The 22,104-nt window shown below is 38.5% G+C and overlaps 1 protein-coding gene across 2 annotated transcripts; it reads right to left on the reverse strand.

Annotated features, from left to right (window-relative positions):
• Window positions 1-405: 405 nt before the first annotated feature.
• Window positions 406-21,576, reverse strand: LOC123876229 (probable cytochrome P450 49a1). 2 transcript variants are annotated; one of them, XM_045922413.1, is made up of 13 exons: window positions 21,313-21,576; window positions 18,829-18,957; window positions 13,043-13,210; window positions 7,020-7,185; window positions 6,634-6,723; window positions 5,982-6,098; window positions 5,213-5,289; window positions 4,576-4,771; window positions 3,563-3,707; window positions 2,641-2,804; window positions 2,088-2,166; window positions 1,312-1,512; window positions 406-1,017 (listed from the first exon to the last, which is right to left on the reverse strand). In XM_045922413.1, the coding sequence occupies exons 2-13, from the start codon at window positions 18,932-18,934 to the stop codon at window positions 910-912; spliced, it is 1,617 nt and encodes a 538-aa protein (XP_045778369.1). In that variant the 5' UTR covers window positions 18,935-18,957; window positions 21,313-21,576; the 3' UTR covers window positions 406-909. The 2 variants fall into 2 exon arrangements, with proteins under 2 accessions (XP_045778369.1, XP_045778368.1); XM_045922412.1 differs by having other exon boundaries at window positions 21,302-21,576.
• Between the last annotated feature and the right edge of the window lie 528 nt (window positions 21,577-22,104).

The following is a 22,104-nucleotide window of genomic DNA, read 5'->3' on the forward strand; positions in this document are numbered from 1 at the left end:
ACACGATTTTCGGTCACGATACGCAAACAAAAACACACTGCGTCATCATACACAATCAATCATCCGATCATCACAGAGACAATCTCTGTTGCGTCTTATGGTTTGAACAGATGATCAACCTCAAATGAAGCTAAATGATGATAAATGAAGCTGATATTCGAGCGGGACTTCGTCTGTGGTGGCGTTTGCTGGCGCGCGTGTTGTGGCTTTTTGGAGTGTTTTTTTTGTTAAAACTGACTGGAAAGCGCTCTAAGGGGGTGCCGAGTGTATGTCGGTGAGCGCCGGCACAGACGGGGTCCATACTAGTATTGTTTAACTAACTTGTTACAAATAACTACAAACTTGACATTGGCTAATAATTGGTAAAAGCCAGACGAGAGAAAAAAAAAAAAAAAAAAAGATATTCGAGCGAAATTGTTATATATTATCTGACTAGCCGATGCCCGCGGCTTCGCCCGCGTGGATTTAGGTTTTTCGAAATCCCGTGGAAACTTTTTGATTTTCCGGGATAAAAAGTAGCCTATGTGCTAATCCAGGATATTATCTATCTCCATTCCAAATTTCAGCCAAATCCGTCTGGTAGTTTTTGCGTGAAGGAGTAACAAACATACACACACACACACACATACAAACTTAGTGTGATTCCATAAGCTTCCTTGCTTAGTAGCGCCATCAACGAACAAGCCAAAAAGCCGTTTCCAATTTTTTTATTTTGTTTTTTACGTCTTATATAATTGAGTTAATTAGTAGGTAATTATATGGTACTGTTAGTATTATATTACAGCTCGGTGTTCCTGAATTTTGCCGTGTCGTGCTGTGGTCCGTGGAAAGACGCTCTTCCATAATATTTTTCTATTAATTATATTTTTTTAGGGATTACTACTAAATTACTTAAATATAAACTATAAATTATCGTTCAGTTAATTTTAAACGTATTGGTCCGTTGGGTGTGTACATCGGATGCACGTGGTAGTCCAGAGGCTCGTGGTGATACTCCATTTTGAAGGCTTGAACCATCTGGAAAAAGTTAATTAAAAATTTATAACACCCCCGACAAGTGAAGGTTACAGTAACTAGAAAAGAGCTGATAGCTTTCAAACGGCTGAACCGATTTTCTTGGATTATAGCTAAAAACACACGTACACACGTCAAATTTATAACACCCCTTTTTTTGGGTCGGGGGTTAATTAAATACCCAAATCGAACCAGGGACCTCCCGCTTATAATAAGACAAATGCGCCAGGGAGGTCGTCGTTAGTTGATGATACTTGATGATATCAATAATACTAGGATGCAGAGTTTCTGATTTACCTTACAAATAATGACATGCATTTCCAACTCGGCGAATCTCCTGCCAAGGCACATCCGTTTGCCAAATCCGAATGGCAGAGACGCGAACGGGTGATGTTTGTAGTTGGCACGTTGGATCCAACGTTCGGGGCGGAATTCTGATGCCTTCGAGAAATACTCCTCGCTATTGCCCATTACGTAGTGTTGGAAGATCACTTGGGTCTGAAATTATTTTGTTGCTATCATTACAGCTTTATGCTATAATACTCAAATTCAAACAAGTGTAAATTAAAAATTTATAACACCACCGACAAGTGAAGGTTACAGTAACTAGAAAAGAGCTGATAACTTTCAAACGGCTGAACCGATTTTCTTGGATTAAAGCTAAGAACACTCTCGATCAAACCACCTTTCAAACAAAAAAAAACTAAATTAAAATCGGTTCATTAGTTTAGGAGCTACGATGCCACAGACAGATACACAGATGCACACGTCAAACTTATAACACCCCTCTTTTTGGGTCGGAGGTTAATAAAAGAAACGAAATTCAAAATATGTAAAACTTTTACAAGTAGGTACTTTTGAATCGTCAAATGCATCTATCTACCACTGGTTTGGAATGCCTTTCCTACAGAAAAGAACTAGTAAGAAACTTGGTGGTTGCTCTTTTTAGAGATTTGATATACAATATTATGCCATGTAATTGAAGTCCCGCGCTAAATAAGTACTAGAACTAGAAAGAAAAAAGAACTCATGTCTTATATGGATGGATGGATTATGGATGAATGGATACTTACTCCTTTAGGTATGTTGTAATCGCAAATTATTGTATCTTTGGTCAGCTGCCGTCCGTTACCAATTACAACTGGATACATTCTGTGAACCATAAAAAAAAATTGCATGCTTTTTCTGCTTTATGGAATTTTGTGAAAAATTGTGGAAATCTTTCTGAGGTTGATGAAATCTCAATGTCACAATCTTTTTCATCTTTGCATGAAAAAAAAAACTTTGGTAATCCATACTAAAATTATAAATGAAAAGTTTAACAGACAGTAAGTCTGTCTGTTAAACGCAATTTAGCACAGAAATAGCTTGCAGGAAAAGGATATAGGCTACTTTTTGTCCCAAAATTCAGAGAGCTCCCACGGGATTTTTCTAAAACCACGTGGATGAAGTTGTAAGCATTATCTTTTTGATACAGAGATAGTTGCATCTTGGAAACGGGCATAGGCTATTTGTATACCGAAAATCAAACAGTTCCAACGAGATTTTAAAGACGACGGATTTCACAAGGACGAAATTACGTGCAATATCTAGTTTGTTATAAATTTTTCCAAACAGGGAGGTCACCTTAAAACTTCCTTGATGCAGGCCTTTAAATACGGCATCTGACTGACATCTCCAGCCTTCAGTGGGCGACCTTGCAACACATTTGTGATCTCCGTATGCAGTTTCTCTTGTACGTCTGGTCGTAAAGACAGTTGGTACAGTGTTGATGCTACAGCGTTTGAGGTCTAGAAACAAAAATATTAACAATAGATCTTTGTTGAAGTTCAAAATTTCAATTCAAAATTTTATAACCTAAAACATCAGCTTTGATAAAATCTAATGTTTTACGGAGTTCAGGAAATACCACCATAATATACCTATTTTGTCTTGCTTGTTTAAATCGGAAAAATCTGAAACTGCCACATTATTATCCCAAGCAAACGTCTACTATTATAGGATTAATTAAATGTAAAGGAGTTACAACCCTCAGCTGAGTGATGAACACACTGATGCATTGATGGAACTTTTTGTACAGGGAATAGGGTGTACTACTTTCAAGTGCATCCAATCCAATCATTGCAGATTAGTGCTGACTTTCTCACGATTTTTTTTCACCAAAAGGCATGTATCAAAACGGATAGAATTAGTCAAAATGTATGTAGCAAATTCTTCCTTACTAACTATACTCCCAGAGGAGTAGGCATATTTCCAGATCCATTCCAGTGTCTCTAGCTAAGTCAATTTCTAAAAGGTTGTTTTGAAAATCGCTCAACCAGAACTCACACTCCTGAGGGTTTTTTTTTGATTTATGGAACACCCTGACTGAAGATTGAAATCTGTGCAATTATAAAAGGTGAACTTGAGCATATGAGGTGAACATACAACATTTGTGACACAAGACAGAAAAGATTTTGCATGTAGGTAGGTAGTATTTCTGAATAACGTAGATTGCCACTAAAGAAGGACTTTCAGTACTATACAGAGTAGAGACTAAATTACTAACCGTGTCAATTCCCACAAGGAACATGTCAAGAGCTGCTACAGCTGCGACCCTGGGCCCGGCGGCAGTCACCAGGTCTTGCAGCAGAGACTTGCTTCCATTCGCTTCGCACTCCTTCAGTGCTCTATCTACGTGTGTCAGAGTTACACTGGAAAGTAAAAGATTGTGAAGATCTGATGAATATCTTCGGAGATGGAGAACAGAACTCCTTAATGGATAAGAGCAAATTGCTCGCGATCAGTGTAATAGCTTAGTAAGCAGTAGGGTTTTAACTGGGCATAGCATATAGTACAGTGGAGCCACTAAAAATTGTTAAAAAAACATTTTCAAAAGAAAAATAAAACCGACTTCAAAAACCACAAACACTGTGGTAAGTAATGATGCAGTCTAAGATGGAAGCGGGCTAACCTGGAAGGGGTCTGGCAGTTTTTTATTGAATTGATACCCCTTTGGTTTTCTACACGGCATCGTACAGGAACGCTAAATTGCTTGGCGGTACAACTTTGCCGGTAGGGTGGTAAATAGCTACGGCCGAAGCCTCCCACCAGAACTTACCAGCTACAATATTGGTACCACCAAAAGAAGAGCAAGGCTAAGGCTGCATCACCTTTTCAGAATATTTTGTCACTAATAAGTAGATAGATGAGCATAGTTTATGTTTTAATAAAAGTTGATTATATCTGTGATTTTTTTTATTATTTTTGAGCGTTTAAAGTTAAGTGTTCCCAATTACCCCACTTTCCCCTACTTAAAAAAAAGTTTCTGTATAAAAATTTATAACTCTCCGACAAGTGAAGGTTACAGTAACTAGAAAAAAGCTGATAACTTTCAAACGACTGAACCGATTTTCTTGAATTATAGCTAAGAACACTCTCGATCAAGACACCTTTCAAACAAAAAAAAACATTTATTTAGGAGCTACGACGCCACAGACAGATACACAGATACACAAGTCAAACTTATACTACCCCCCTTTTTGGGCCGGGGGTTAAAAATATGAAGCTAATTAAGCACACCTGAGGATAGTATCAAGAGCAGCCACAAATCTCTTAAACATGGTGGTAGGGTAGATCCTCCACCACGGCGCCTTAAGCTCCAGCTCCCCAACACAGAGGAAAAACGTGTTCACCGCGTCGATCAAACGTTGGCTTTCGGACCCTTCGTGCGACTCGAAACAGCCGAGCCTGGTGTCAAGAGCGATCAGTCCTAGAGCTGTAAATTATCATCACACTATCATCACACTATCACACTAATATTATAAAGGCGAAAATTTGTTAGTATGTGTGTATGTGTTTATGTATGTTTGTTACTCATTCACGCAAAAACTACTGGACGGAAATGCCTGAAATTTAGAATGCAGATAGATTATACGCTTTTTTAACGGACGTTAAAAAGCTCTCGTGCGAATGAGGCCTTGAAAATGTTAGAATGTACAAGAGAGAAGGAAACTTAGGTAACCTCAGCGCCTTGAGACCACGGATAGCAATGGATTGCATCGAAATGTAATATGAAATATTAGGATCCCAATAGATATATTCAAACACTTGACCTTCTGGACCTAAGCTGTTCTCATACAGGACGTAACATACATACATACATATACATAACATATAGGGCCGGCGATGGTTTGAGTGATGATGATGAAAAACTCACATTCTAAAGACCATTTGTGAACTTCGTTTAAAAAGTCATGTGGTGTTTCCATGTCCGCATTTCTTGTTTCTCGGATTCTGTAAACAAAATATTATATATTATTGGGCATTGGAAATAAAAAAAGGTCAAGTGCGAGTCGCACATTCCGATGAAAGGTTCTGTACCATCATAAGAAATATAATACTACATATATGCTTTTAATTTTGTTAATTTTCGGGGCGGTCATTTTTTTTTATTATTTGTTGTTATAGCGGCAATAATACAAACTATGAAACTTTTCATGTGATTAAGCCCACTGATGTACAAACGGATGGACAGATGAACGGACGAACGGACGCTTGGTAATAAGGTCCTGGTTGGCGCTTTTCGGGTACGGAACCCTAAAAACTACCTACTTCTCTGATTCCTAGTCTCTCTTAACACCAAGTTTCTCTAATCATTGGTGTACCTAAGTACTTTTACAGTGGAAAAGAAGGTTTTGCTATTACAAAACTACATCAATTCCAAACTCCTTTTTTTTTGAGTACTTTTCTTCATCTCATGATGGAACCTTCCCAGTTTCTTAGTTTTTTTAAAAAGAATATTAGATGTGTTAATCATGGCTCATACTCCCATTTCCCCTCCAATTAAGCGTAAAGCTTGTTCCACGAATGGGTCAGACAATACTGCAACGGGTGGGGTTTGAACCGTGGACCTTTCGGAATTCAGTCCGCCCCTTAACCGTTGAGCTATCAAGGCTCTAAAAGATTATAATATTAGTTATTTTTACCTATTAACAAAAGCATCAGCAACTTCCCCCACTTGGTCAGTGTACTGCGCGGCTGCACCAGTGCTTAGAGCCACACGAGAAACCTTGGTTCGAAATGCTGACCAGGAATCGCCATGTCTATGAAGTTAAAACAGAAATACATACATACACAAATCTGTCATATTTTTTTATTCAGATACAAGTTAGCCCTTGACTGCAATCTCACCTGGTGGTAAGTGATGATGCAGTCTAAGATGGAAGCGGGCTTACATCGAAGGCAGTTTTTATCAAACTCATACCCCTTTGGTTTATACACGGCATCGAAACATAACGCTACATCGCTTGGCGGCACGGCTATGCCGGTAGGGTGGTAACTAGCTACGGCCAAAGTCTCCCATCAGACAGCTATATTCCATCTGTTATATGCCAGCCCTAGGACCAAATGAGAGCCCTAGGAAAAATGGTAACGCAGCGTTCTGGTACTTCAAGGCCACCTTAAGGCACAGAATTTTTGTTTCCTTCACCTTCACACACCCATCTAAGACATGATGATAAAACAATTTAGCGTTTAAGCAACAACACTTAAAAACCTCTTAACGGATCTTCAGTGTTGTAATTATTGGCACCTTGGAAGATGAAGATACTTATCTTTAACTTGATTATAAGTACTTACACAGCAATGACTCCACCGCAATCCTTTTCAGCACCGAAGAAGTCTTTCCTCAAAGTGTGCTTGTAATAGTTCAGAGATGGCATGGATGGCCTGAGAAGTTAATTGACTCAAATTAAGAACCGATATTATTGTGCGGATTTTTCCTAGTAGGTACTAATCAGAATCTTAAAAGTTCCCTTTACAAAAATTTTAAAAGGCCTTGATTCTCTGTCTACCAGTTTTATCCCGGAAAATCAAAGAGTTCCCACGAAATATCAAAGAAACCCACGCGGGTGAAGCCGCGGGCATTCTCTAGTACTTAGTACCTACTTTGATCTACTTCGATCTACTCGTATAACAGTAATGAAGGAATGGCTAGAGAGAGAGGCTTACTGAAAATGATATACCTATGTGGAGCAGCGTCTTCTCCCCGAAAGACCCTCTCCACCTCACTGGCATCGAAGACGAAAAGCATGTCTGGCCTACCCAGCAGACCGGCCATTTTGACGCACTTGCCATACTTCTCGCGCAGCGATAAGCATACTTTGTCCACATGTTCCACTGAATAACCACCTGAAATAAGAAGAAAAACATGTTACCAACCAGAAAAGCTTCAAAAGATTAACCAACTGAAATAAAACCAGCCAAGTGCGACGTGCGAGTCAGACTCCGGAGGGTAACGTACTCGGAATTTGTATTTTCCCCTACATATTGCACGATAAATCAAAAACTATGTGTAAAAATAAATAAATCTTTCTACTCCCTTTACAACCTCTCGCACTGACAAGAGTCACTGGTAGTGATCTTTTTATTTTTACTGTTACAACTTTCTGGTACAAAATAAAAGACAAAAGATAAATAACAGCTGTTTTAGAATGTACAGGTAAAGCCGTTTCATAATATATGATAACCCACTCGGAATAGTCATCTTACTTTGAAAATTTGAACAGTAAACACATTTTATTTTTTGTGATGTAACCATAAATTCAGGTTTTGGATTTATTTCTTTACTTGAGCTATAAGATCTACCTACCTGCCTCATGATTTCAGGTCAACAAAAAGTACCCTATAGGTTTTCTTGACACACAGACTGACAGACAGACAGACAGACAGACAACTAAGTCATCCCATAAGGGTTCGTTTTTCCTTTTGAGGTACGGAATCCTAAAAATAACTAGGTAATATTTTAATATCGCCCTTCCAGCATTAGTTTTCCGTCGTAATTCTCCTATTCACTGAAACTGAAACGCTTCACTGAAACATTTATAGTCTATACATGCATACATAATACATATATTATACACATTACTAGCCTTCCCTTTCTTCACAGTCGGTTAATAAATAGTAAATTGTTATCATTCCACAAATCAATATGGACCTATTAATAACTGAAGACGATTTTCTATTTAGATATTTTGTTAAACAATAACTGATCTTGATACTTTCACGGGATTGTTGCAACAAGAACAACTTTATACGGACTTTTTACTTTATCTCATTATGAATCTACTCTCTAGTCACGAGTAGATACTATTGGTTGTAGTCAAAGCACTAGTGGAAAATTTTAACAAGCCGCTGTTTTACTGAAATTGATGCCCGCGAAAAAATTGCCTTTTTTAAAAATCCCTTGGGTATGGGTACTGTTTGGTTTTCCGGGATAAAAAGTAGTAGTAATTGTCTTTCTAGGAATACAAGATACCAAATTTCGTCAAAGATCGGTTAAACGGATAGGTCGCGAAAAGCCAGACAGATACTTTCGCATTAAATAATATTACTATGGATGGTTCTTACATTAAAACTTAAAGCTACCCTTATCTAATTACTGCACAAATTACGAATGGGGTCAAGAATACTCTCTACATTTTATCTCTAGCCACAGCTAGAAAAAAATGAGCCAGCTTTTCTGCTACCATTCACTAGATTAGCTAATTAACCACCATTTCTCATAAGAATTTTTAGCATTTCTTATGACTCCATGATCCCAGGGTTTTCATTGATCGGATCGGATCGGATCCCAGAGATTGGAACAATACTGGAACTCTCGAAAAGAGAGGTATGAGTATGTCTTTAACGTGGCAGTACTTAATTAAGAAAGGGGGATGAATTTGTAGACACAGCCCAATAAAGTCCAACTTATTACAAAAGCGTACATTAAAAGTACATAACTGCCCTGCATGCATATAACACTGAGACAAAATATTACAAAGTTTTCAGCTTCTATCAATTTCTGGCTCGAAATTTCTACCAACTCTTGTGCTATAGGTGATGTGATGTCGAGTGAGAGAAGCCTCACACTTGCATCCGGCGGGTACAATCACGGGATAAGTTGCACTGTGGCTAATCTATAGCAGTGTCTATTCTAGAAAAGGGCAAGAATTTCTAAGCACAATCTAATAAAGCCAAACTTATTAAGAAAGCGTACTTTAAAAGTACAAAACAGATCAGCATGTCCATTTACCTAGATAGATAGATAGATATATACTAGATAGATAGATTATTACAAAGTTTTCAGCTTCTATCGATTTCTAACACGAAATTTTCTACGAGCTCTTGTGCTATAGGTAGTATAGAGTGAGAGTTGCCACACACTTGCATCCGGCGGTACTGGCACGGGATAAGTTTCACTGTGGTTAACATGGCAGTACCTATTCTAGAAAAGGGCAAGAATTTCTAGGTACAACTCGGTAGCGCTAAAGGTTATTGCGAAAGCATACTTTTTAAAACTGGCTAGCGAATGTAGAAACAGCCGACCTTTTGCTAAAAAAACGAATAACCACAAAACGGCGTTTTTGAATAGCCCCAAAAACCAGTTTTTGAATAACCCCAAAAAGCGTAGGAATAATAATATAAAACTGATGTTTTAAAAAAACTGCGCTACCTACATCATCGGAATCATCTATCACCATCATCAACCCACATAAATTTCCACAGCTGGGCATATACAGGGTGTTTGGTAATTAGTATATAAAGACGACACGTACCCATGCTACTTTGACCTATTAAACACAATGCTGAAGTATAATGACGAAATAAAATTATAAAAATTTCCATACAAAATTTAAAAAAAAATTATGTCAACGTTTTCATGACCCTAACGTGCCCTAAATCACTGAGATCGTTGGCCATCTTTAGATAGGCCGAGGCCAACGATCTCAGTGAGTTAGGGCGCATTAGGGCTATGAAAACTTGGTCATAAAAAAAAATTAAAATTTTGTATGGAAATTTTTATAATTTTATTTCGTCATTTTACTTTAGCATTGTATTTATCAGAGATCAAAGTAGCATGGGTACGTGTCGTCATTATATACTAATTACCAAACATCCTGTATAAAGTCAGTTATAGAGAACTCCACACGAATTATAGTCTTGCGCTGCCTGAATCCAGCGGCTCCTTGCGACCCCATAATTCATAAGTAAGTACTGTATGGGGTTATTTCCATTTGCGCGGTTGCCATTCTAGTAGGTAGTTTACTTCCATTCTTATACTTTAACATTTTTTTCATCTATTGCTGATTATGGCTAGTAGGTAGGTACCTACCTACGTCCTATTTATACTAACGGTTATTCAGCTGGTTTTGCTCGCTAAATAAACACAAAAATATTGCATTTTCTTTATTTTTTTATATTTGGATTCATTTACTTTCCAAAGTTAAATAACCTACGTAAAGGTATTTACGGATAGCAATAATTCCGTTGTTCTTTCAACCGTTACAAATTACATCGACAGGGAAACGCCAGCATTCGAGTACCTAACTACTTGTTTGTACCTACCTACCTACCCACGTGTTAATTCAGAGTGGGTAAACATTGTTATTTATATAAGGAAACCTGCATGCATGCGAGGTCTCCATAATGTTCTCAAAGTGATGTTGAGCCTCAATAGCTCAACCGGTAAAGGAGTGGACTGAAAACCGAAAGGTCGAGACGCTTCAAACCCCGCCCGTTGCACTATTGTCGTACCTACTCCTAGCACAAGCCTGACGCTTAGTTGGAGAGGAAAGGGGAATATTAGTCATTTAACATGGCTAATATTCTTTAAAAAAAAAAGAAAGTTGCATGAACTCGCCAATCTGCACTGGACCAGCGTGGCAGACTATGGCCTAAACCCGTCTCATTTCAGATTTGATCACGTAAAGAAACTCCAAGCAGACTAAGCATAGCTCTATCCAACGCTCGATGAGTATCGTATCACCAAGCGCTGCATTGTGTCTGTTCTATCGCGCAATTGGTTTATCAGTCAACCTTTCAAGCCAAATCTTTGAAAAGAGCAACCGCCGAGTTTCTTGCTGGTTCTTCTCGGTAGGAAAGGCATTCCGAACCAGTGGTAGATGCTTTTGACGATTCAAAAGAACTTGTAAAAGTCTAATTGAATAAAAATATTTTGAATTTGAATTTGAATTTGAATTTCGCTTTCCGCACTGATATTATTTTTGCGGACGTATGTAAAGTGCATAAAACCGTGACGATAACAATAATTGCTACACCCGCCCGTCACTTGCACCACATAATGACTTCCTTGCGTTTTATTTTACCTACTTTTGAAACACATCGCTATTACAGTTTTCACTTTCCACGAGTCAGGTATCTTTTAACGACCTCTCTGGCGTAGTGGTGAGTGCTGTGGTGGTATAAGTGGGAGGTTCCGGGTTCGATTTTAAGAAGGGGCCAGTTTCTTTAAGAGTCTAGCGGGAACTCTTTGTTTTTCCGGGATGTATCTAATACCACGGGGAGGATTATTCGCTGCCACACAGATTATCACGTCTGCCGGCTGGCTGCCAAACTTAATTGAAAATTCGCTAAAACATTCGCCGTATCTTGAGTAGTGTGGCCTGCTAATTTTTTTTTTTTAGAGACTTAAGTCTTTTGCTTGGATGAACTAAACACCTTGTCATAGTGACGAGTGACAAGAGAATTACTTATTAAAAAATAAAAATAAAATAATTGCCGAATACCAAAGTATCGTAGCCCCAACTGGAATCTTTTGCCGAAACAAATTAAGTAGAGCCATACCATAGGTAAGTAATAAGACGTATTTAACCCCGAAAAGTTACAAAAGAGAATGAATCCCGGATCCCCGTGTAGAGATCAAAGCCTTAACCACTAAGCTATCGCAGCTTACTTAACTTTAACCTCCTAAAATGCATGCGACTCAGCCAAGTATTCTGAGACCTCGGTCGGCCAATTATAACTTTATAATGGCACCGTTGATTTAAAACAATATAACCTTGCCCCAATTGCCAGATTTCGTAACTCCCCATCATCATTATGAATTAGGAAACTTTCGTACACGATTTGTATTCACGCCACAGACAATAAATAATACATTTAACGTTGCGACGGTTGACATGCGACAAAGTAACGTGTAGGTCTGTACATTTTACGCATACCTAAATAAATATATTATATATATATATATATTTATTTTCATGTACCAAAATTGTAGTTACAAAGTTAAGATAAATTAAGCTATGTACAAAGGAAATGCTAAATCATAATTTTGAAACCCGAATCAATAGAGGTCAAGCATAATTAATGAAGAACAAGGTTCAACTTGCTATTTCTCGGTAGGTTTACCTTTTTTTCCGCTGGTAAAAATGCAGTTACGCATCCCGCACAAATATACTTTGTACCGAATATGGTAAGTCCGAGTGGCTACATTTTTATCGGTGGGAGAGGCGAGGGAGCGGCAGCGGGAGCGGCGGCGGGAGCGGCGGCGGGAGTGGTTGTGGTGGGCGATGCGATAGTAGCATGTGAAAAATCACATGAAAAGCCTTTTCATATGTACCTATGTACTTATTTTTTATACCATAAACGGTCCAGGTACGCCGAAAGATTTCACAATATTGGTTTTAGTCAAGAAACCAATAAACAAATTCGTTCAAAGCAAGTTAAAAACTGACAGAGACACCTTTCCTTTAAAGTAACCCGAATGTTCACGGATCAACGCCGTTTAACTTATAGTAAAAAGTTCGTGGTTTTCGTGTTAGAATTGCTATACTAGACTTAACGTTGTCTTTCCCACATTTTTATTCTAATTATTACAGTCAGCTACGAATCATAGAATTACATCTTTCCCAATCAAAAATTCAGTTACTAAAATATAATTTGAATGTTTCGTTAGTAAAGGTCCTTCGAACGTAATGGAATTAAACAATATTTTAATGAAGCTGAATAAAATTAATATTTATATTTAAATGTCTTCACGAAACTATAATCGCATTCTATAAAATATGTGAATACATAAATAATTAATTAATCTAATGGGAGAATAAACGAACAGTTCACACAGTGACCTTGAAAAATAGATAGGAAATCTTTTCGGTAGGAAAGGCATTCCTAACCAGTGATAGATAGATGCTCTTGACGATTTAAAAGTACTTGTAAAAATCTAATTGAATAAAAATATTTTGAATTTGAATTTGATACTTACCAATGTAAGGGATAAATCTCCAGGTGTTTCCTAGCAGAGGCAAAGGCTTGGGGCCTGGCACTTCATCCCAGGACTTCACTGAAGGCACCAGCGTCTCCAGAACTGATGTTGCGGCTGCATGCGTTGACCTAGTTCTTTGGCCCGGGACTTGTCGGTTGGATAGATTACCTGAAAAAAAAAAACGATATAATTTCTTTAGTAACTGCAGAACAGAAGCGCGGCGGCCTCTTTTGGTTTTCGTACCCGAAGAAACTTTACTACTAAGCCTCCACTGTACGCTTGTCTGCAGGCATTTATCTGCCTATCTGAGGCGTTTATCTCATGAACCGTAATAGGCAGACAGTTGAAATTTTCACAGAGTGTACTTTTTTTGCGGCTCTATAATATCTAACAACAAAATATAATAAAAAACTTCGATCTTGTCCCCTCTTCACCATTTTACCACCGTACCGCAAGACGTCGGACGAGTTTCCATCCTTATGTCGTTGACATTCCATCTACACGCACGAAACGTTTTGCGTCTTCATTCCTCATACGCATGGCTTAGGTTTGGAATACTCTTCCGCGATCTGTGTTTCCTACCAATTACAATCCGGGTATCTTTAAAACAAGAGTGAATAGGCACCTTCTAGGTAAACGCGTCCCATCTTAGACCACATCATCATTTTCCATCAGGTGTGATTGTGGTCAAGCGCTTACCTATAGCGAATTAAAAAAAAAACCAAGGTGGCCAATTTCAAGATGGCCGTCACGTAAATTAAAAAAAAAAGTACATAGTGTTTCTTGTATGATGGTACGGAACCCTTTGTGTGCGAGTCCGATTCGCACTTGACCGGTTTTTTGACAGTAAATTATACACAGCTTTATTACTTTAGCATACAGTTGTTAATTGGTATAAGTAGGTAACAAATACAAAACACAATGAGTCAACCGCCGCTTCAGATTCTTGAAGATCTGTGTTTCCTTTAGGTATGAAATAATGACTCGTAATCATCGTCATCGTCTACCAAAAAACGTCCACAGCTGGACATAGGTCTCTTGTAGGGTCTGCCACATGCCCAGCGTTGTAGAGACCTCCACATGTGGGCAGACGAAATCAAATTATTCGCAGCCGCTCCCATGGGTCAAGCAAGAGCGTGACCATGTGGACCCTAAAAAAGACCTTGTGGTGCATGTGGATTTTGGACATCTATAGGTTGATGGCGATGACCATACAACTCTAAAGGGTTATTCAACTAGTACAAGCTTTGTAGCTGAATGTACCTCTACCTACTAAGACTTTTGCAAATCCTTGCAAATCGTCACGGGTCCGTCGCGTCTGTCTCAACTCTAAATTGATATTACAAATTAATCAAAATGACCTCTGCAAAAATGGTCAGTTAATATTTTTACATGTGCAACAAAAATTGCACCTTTCACTGTCTGAATGTCAGCTACTGGCTTCTAGAATGTCAGATTTAGCAAGTCTAGGTATCATAAATTCAGGCAATAACTTATAACAAAGTTGCCCAACATCAATCTACCTACCTATATGAAATGTACCAAAAGATTTTTTTACATACAAGTTAGCCCTTGACTGCACTCTGGTGGTAAATGATGATGCAGTCTAAGATGGAAGCGAGATAATCTGGAAGGGGTATGGCATTTTTAACCCCCGACCCAAAAAGAGGGGTGTTATAAGTTTGACGTGTGTATCTGTGTATCTGTCTGTGGCATCGTAGCTCCTAAACTAATGAACCGATTTTAATTTAGTTTTTTTTTTGTTTGAAAGGTGGCTTAATCGAGAATGTTCTTAGCTATAATCGAAGAAAATCGGTTCAGCCGTTTGAAAGTTATCAGCTCTTTTCTAGTTTTCTTATAGAGGTTTTTGTGTCGGGGGTTTTTTTAAATTTTGAGTTATTATCAAGAAAGATGCTGTTCTACGGTCTGCTAATCTGTGTTGCGCCTTAGACATCAGAACTTACAAATGAGTCAAGACCGATAACTTACAGATAAGAAATCTTTCGATCTTTCCAATAACGAAGGCTAAAGGTGCCCACGCACTCGAACTGCACTGCAGCGGAACTGCGCGTCGCGTCAGCGCCCCGCACGATATTCTCTCCAGCCGCGCCGCGCGACGGTGACGTACGCGTGTCGCGGCTGGAGAGAATATCGTGCGGGGCGCTGACGCGACGCGCAGTTCCGCTGCAGTGCAGTTCAAGTGAGTGGTCACCTTAAGATCGGCTAAAATATGAAAATGAAAGGTAGGTTTCAACTCTCACGACTCATGTTCGTAACGCTCCCTCGCACATCTCCGGTGGAAAGGCGGGCTTAGGTTTCATAATACAAGGTTGTTTTAAATTTGATCTAGACGGTTAAATCCGAAAGTAAACCTAAAAACCGGTCAAGTTGGATTCGCATACGAAGGGTTCCGTGCCATCGTGCAAGATTATGGCCTTTTTATTTCTTTTTAGGGTTCCGTACCTCAAAAGGAAAAACGGAACCCTTATAGGATCACTTTGTTGTCTGTCATGAAAACCTATAGGGTACTTCCCGTTGACCTAGAATAATGATATTTGGCAGATAGGTGGATCTTAGAGCACAAGTAAAGGAATAAATCTGAAAACCGTGAATTTGTGACTACATCGTTAAAAAAAATTAAAATGTGTTTAAATTTTCAAAGTGAAAAAACTACACTAAGTAGGGTATCATAATGAAAGGGATTTATTTACCTGTACATTCTAAAACAGATTTTTATTTATTTTTATGCATAACAGAGTTTTTGATTTATCGTGCAAAATGTTGAAAAAAATACCCGAGTACCTACGGAACCCTCAGTGCGCGAGTCCGATTCGCACTTGGCCGGTTTTTTTATTTACATAGCGGCAATTTTATTAATTGATGTTATGGCGGACAGACGGACAGACAGACGGATGGACAGATGGACGGACAGGCTTGTAGGGTCTCGTTGGCACCCATCGGGTAAGGAACCCCAGAAATGAATCAAGTTGAATTGTAACTATCGCCTATAGACTTAGTACGAGTTTACAAATTTCGACAACGTAGATAGGATGTCGAGTATTAACCTTTCACTGCAAAATTTACTACCCTTTTAGATAAGGGTAAGATAGAGTAAGGTATACCGTATATGTATATAAGGTATAGAGGAAAAGCGAAGGAGACATTTTAAAAAAGGAAAGCACTATTTTTTGTCTTGACTATTTAGTTTAGAGATTGTGTACAACCGAATTAGCGTCTATGTAAATTTAAAACGGCCCTAAACTTCCTTTTTGTCGAGTGTTACAAAATGTACTTACAGCCAGCAACCCAAACAGATACTTAATTTTGAGTAAATAAGTTCATTTTAATCTGACGTTACTAAGTGTTTCAGCACTTGAAAGTGTTTCGATACTTGAAATCTACTCCTCAAAAAGAAACGTGCAAACTGGTGCTAAAGGTACTTCTCATTATTATCATAATTGTTGATTGCGATTGCATTATGCGATTTACAGAGCGCCGCGCCCGGTTCATATTATATCGATTCGCTTCATGGAACATTATTGCTACTGTGCTATAAATCAGTGCATTATGTAATTAAAAAACTGTTTACTAACACTTTAATTAATTAAAAAGGGCGGGATCGATATTGTTTATCTACTTATAGATATATACTTATAAGTAGAAGCAGAATACATATGTATATCGTATGTCTAGTAGTAAGTTTTCTACAATTATAATGTGTATTCAGTTGTAACTAACAAGTATGGGTGAGTCGGAAATGCCCACAATTTTTAGAACTGAAGTAGTTCCAAAAATTTGGATCGATATTAACAAAATCGATGTTGACTGTCCAGGTGACGAAGGTCGATTGCAACTGCCGAGGTTACGAAGGTCGATGTCAATTCTCGAGATGACGATGGTCGATGACGACTATCGTCGTAAGGTCGATGTCGAAACGGAGGTTGATCTTTAGATTACGAAGGTTGGTGTTGACTCTCGAGGTGACGAAGGTCGATGACGACTGTCGAGGTGACGAAGATTGTTGTGACTCTCGAGGTGACGAAGATCGATGTCGACTGTCGAGGTTAAAAGGTCGAAAATCGATGCGATAAAAGGAGGTACTATAATATCTTAATTTAATAAACTGCAATCTACATAAAACTAATGAGATTTGGGTAGGTATAAGATTTATAGTGAAACTCATCACCTAAATAAAAATCTATACACTTATGTGCAACAAAGTTTTCGAAAGACGTATATTTTATACTGGGTAGTTTTTAACCGACCGTGTGCAACGCGATAAGAGAAAAAAATTGGTAAAATGTCATGTTCGCTTATTAGATCAAGATCTATGTTTGCAGAAATACAATTTTCTACATAATTCCATGATTTCAGTTAGCAAAAAACTGATTATTTTCACACGCAAACTAGCTGCAGAGAGTCATTTGTGAACTCTAATTACTACGTCTCACGAAAGTACAAGAAATGGGCGATTACTGTGGATAGTGCCAGAGTGAACTATATTGCTATAGTGAGGGAACTCTCGGTTCGATTCTGAATCGACGATATTAGGCTATCGTGGCTAATTAGGCTACGATATTAGGCTATCGTGGCTATTAAGCTACGATATTAGGCTATCGTGGCTATTAGGCTACGATATTAGGCTATCGTGGCTATTAGGCTACGATATTAGGCTATCGTGGCTATTGGGCTACGATATTAGGCTATCGTGGCTATTAGGCTACGATATTAGGCTATCGTGGCTATTAGGCTACGATATTAGGCTATCGTGGCTATTAGGCTACGATATTAGGCTATCGTGGCTATTGGGCTACGATATTAGGCTATCGTGGCTATTAGGCTACGATATTAGGCTATCGTGGCTATTAGGCTACGATATTAGGCTATCGTGGCTATTAGGCTACGATATTAGGCTATCGTGGCTATTAGGCTACGATATTAGGCTATCGTGGCTATTAGGCTACGATATTAGGCTATCGTGGCTATTAGGCTACGATATTAGGCTATCGTGGCTATTGGGCTACGATATTAGGCTATCGTGGCTATTAGGCTACGATATTAGGCTATCGTGGCTATTAGGCTACGATATTAGGCTATCGTGGCTATTGGGCTACGATATTAGGCTATCGTGGCTATTAGGCTACGATATTAGGCTATCGTGACGTGAAATCATTGTAAATAGGGCTACCTTAGGGCTACCTGCATCAAATGTACTAACATTTGACGCCTGTCATTGACGTCGAAGCCTCGGTGTTTAGTTAGAAGTTCTGGTTTGATAGAACTGTCGAGAACCTATCTAATAGCATTCTGCTGTAGTTGACAGGACCCACCGCTAATACACAAGCTAATATATGCAAGTTTTGAAAAAAAAAATCTATGTGGAATCCCTTCAAACGTTACATTCTATCATCATCATCCTGCCTGTGGACTTCCACTGTTGGACATAGGCCTTGCCTAAAGAGCGCCACCACACCCGGTCCTCAGCCTTCCTCATCCAGCCACTTCCTGCCAGCCGCTTTATATCGTCGGTCCATCGTGCTGGAAGGCGTCCCAGTCACTACGCTTGCTTAAACGCGATTTCCACTCAAGGACCTTCCGGCTCCAACGGCCATCGCCTCTAGCTTGCTAATAGTTTGGGCTATGTCAGTGACCTTGGTTCTCCTGCGAATCTCCTCATTTCGGATCTCATCCCTCAGGGAAACTCCTAACATAGCCCTCTCCATAGTTCGTTGAGCAACTTTGAATATAATATTGGTATGGATTATAGCTTAAAAATAATAAGTTACCTCTATCCGCACCGTCATTCGCTTGATATGAACGGACGGTGGTCCTCAAGCCTCGTTCACAGAGTCGCCTGACAGACCACTTCACAACGTAACCTCGACTTTTCATTGTTCTCGCCAATTACTTGATTTCTGTAAAGATTGAAAGCAATTATGAGTGAGCTGTGGTGCAATGGTGAGCGTTGTAATCTTAAAAGTGCAAGGTCCCATGTTCGTTTCTTTACTTTTATTGAACTGCCATACCTACCCCTTCTAAATTGAAATCCTTCATAAGAAAGTTCCGAATCTTCTTTCTTTCTTCCTTCTATCTGGGCAAATTACAAGTTAGCCCTTGACTGCCATCTCACCTGGTGGTAAGTGATGATGCAGTCTAAGATGGATGTGGACTAACTTGGAGGAGGTATGGCAGTTTTAATAAAGCCATACCCCTGGTTCGGTTCCCACACAGCATCGTACCGGAACGCTTAATTGCTTACTAACTAGACACGACCAAAGCCTCCCACCAGACGGGACCAGAAGCAATTTTGAAATTACAAGTGTAAATTAAAAATTTATAACACCCCCGACAAGTGAAGGTTACCGTAACTAGAAAAGAGATAACTTTCAAACGGCAGAACCGATTTTCTTGGATTACAGAGCTAAGAATACTCTCGATCAAGCCACCTTTCAAACAAAAAAAACTAAATTAAAATCGGTTCATTAGTTTAGGAGCTACGATGCCACAAACAGATACACAAATGCAAACGTCAAACTTATAACACCCCTCTTTTTGGGTCGGGGGTTAAATATACTACTACTACTGCTACTACTACTAGTGCTACTGGCGAGTGCTTCGTCTACCTCAGCAGAGTCAGTTAGCGATGGAAAGAGTTATGCTCGGATTCTTCCTAATCTACGTGATTCGTGAAATCGGAAATGAGGAGTCAACAACGAAGAATAATATAGGTAATATTTTACTATCTATATATCTATATCTATATTATTATCTACTCTTAAAATTTCGTCCTTCAATAGAAAAAGATAATAATATAAAAGGTGTAAAGAACAGGTTTTTTACTGAGGAGTTATTTTATTATTAAAAATCAAGCTTTTAAATATTCAAGGTAACACAACTTTTATTTTTATCGTGATGTAAGCTTTTAACAATTCTTAAGGTAGAAACACACTAACTTCGGATATGTACCTATAGTACTACCTATTATATTATTCTGTGCTTCGGACTTGATAAAAGGTTGGTTTTTTTTTTCGTAATATCGGTGATAGCTTAGTGGTTAGGACGTCCACCTGGTATTCAGAAGGTCAGGGTTCCATCCCGGGCACGCACCCCTAACTTTTCGGAGTTATATGCGTTTTAAGCAATTGAACATCACTTGCTTTAACGGCAAAGGAAAACATCGTGAGGAAACCTGCATGCCTGAGAGTTCTCCATAATGTTTTCAAAAGTGTGTGAAGTCTGCCAATCCGCACTTGGCCAGCGTAGCCTTTGGCTAAAACCTCTGATTCTGAGAGAAACCCGTGCTCAGTAGTTAGCCGTCGATGATCATGATAACCCAGCAGTTTAAGCTGTGCTACACTGATGTGTCAGTCAGTCAATTTCTTCTTTTGTACCGAGTAATTGTATGTCTGTAGGCGTACAATAGATATTTGCGTTCACATTATTCACATACCAACTACAATCTGCACATTTACATACGAGTTGCAAACACATTAATACTTGTTGCTTTCATGAAGAATTGAAGCGGAAAATCGTTTCACAGTGCAATATTCAGTCGTCAAGAGCCTGCATTATACTAACTCCACGTACCTACCTATCTACCTATCAGTCATTTTTGGCGGTTTTAACATTTCGAATTACGAGTATGTTTCTACTTTTATACTACAACATTGACCTTTATTAAATGGCTCAATGTTAAAACAAATATATTCAACTTCAATTTAATCTGGAAAAGTAGTAGTTATAAGTTACTGATGACCGCTGCTTCGGATTTATATTTAAATCTATAATCTAATAATACCCGTGGAAACTTTATGATTTTCCATGTTAACAAGTGTGAATTAAAAATTTATAACACCCCCGACAAGTGAAGGTTACAGTAACTAGAAAAGAGCTGATAACTTTCAAACGGCTAAACCGATTTTCTTGGATTATAGCTGAGAACACTCTCGACCAAGCCAACTTTCAAACAAAAAAAAAACTAAATTAAAATCGGCACATTAGTTTAGGAGCTACGATGCCACAGACAGATACACAGATACACACGTCAAACTTATAACACCCCTCTTCTTGGGTCTGGGGTTAAAAAATAATAAGTAAGCACTTAATTGCATAAACAAAGTATTTTAAATATCCTTTATGTCCTTACACAAAATCTTACTATCGAATATTACTGTTAAAAATTAAACAGTTAAATTGGTATCTCTAACTATAGTTTTTTATTATTCAAATACAAAATAATAATAAATAAAATATAAGTACCAGTACTTTCCCTATTATCCAAAATATCACCACCTTTTATTATTGTTTTGAACTAAACTTAACGATATTATCACAATCAACGTTTTTTCACCTTCAGAATAAAAGCTTTTAAAACTTTTTTGTAGTAAATAACAAGGCGGCACACTACGCGTAATTTTTAACCGACTTCAAAAAAAGGAGAAGGTTCTCAATTCGTCGGAATCTTTTTTTTTTCTGGAAACACTTGCGATTTTCTTTTGAATATCGTATTGTGTTGGTTTCGCGCGCCACCAACTGACTGACAGGTAGAGTAGATAGCACTCCGCGATACTACCGCGCCTTCGCGGCCGTTTGCTTTTCACGAGTACGTATCCACTGTTGTTTAATATACGTCATTTTTATCGTACCAAAACTCAGCCGCCGTCAGAGTGAACTAGAGTGAGGAAACTCTCAGTTTGATCCTGAATCGACGATATGTCAAACTAGCTGATTTTGTTCCCGTTGAAACAAAAGAGAAATACAGTGGAAACTCATTGATTTTCCGTAATGATAAGTAGCCTATGTATTAATCCAGGGTATAATCTATCCCTATTCCAAATTTCAGCCAAATCCGTCTAATAGTTTTTAAGTGAAAGAATAACAAACATCCATCCATACATACAAACATCCATACAATATACATCCATACATACTCGTACATACATTCAAACAAAAATAATTAATATAGTTACTCAAATATTAATTTGAGTAACTTTTGCACCTAGTCATCACGAAAGATAAAGGCAGTGATAGTTTGGTGGTTAAGACCGCGCCGGCTTGTCTAG

This window comes from Maniola jurtina, chromosome 21 (assembly GCF_905333055.1).
Source record: "Maniola jurtina chromosome 21, ilManJurt1.1, whole genome shotgun sequence".
In the NCBI taxonomy this organism is placed as follows: Eukaryota; Metazoa; Arthropoda; class Insecta; order Lepidoptera; family Nymphalidae; genus Maniola; species Maniola jurtina.

Bases quoted from the DNA above. Each gene is read 5' to 3' on its own strand.
- LOC123876229 (XM_045922413.1), bottom strand. From the start codon at position 18,934: ATGAAAAGTCGAGGTTACGTTGTGAAGTGGTCTGTCAGGCGACTCTGT. The intron at 3,708-4,575 runs GTGTGCTTAATT...TTTACTTTCCAG, and splicing joins GCTCTTGATACTATCCTCAG to TGTAACTCTGACACACGTAG. The intron at 1,018-1,311 runs GTAAATCAGAAA...AACTTTTTCCAG, and splicing joins TGCATGTCATTATTTGTAAG to ATGGTTCAAGCCTTCAAAAT.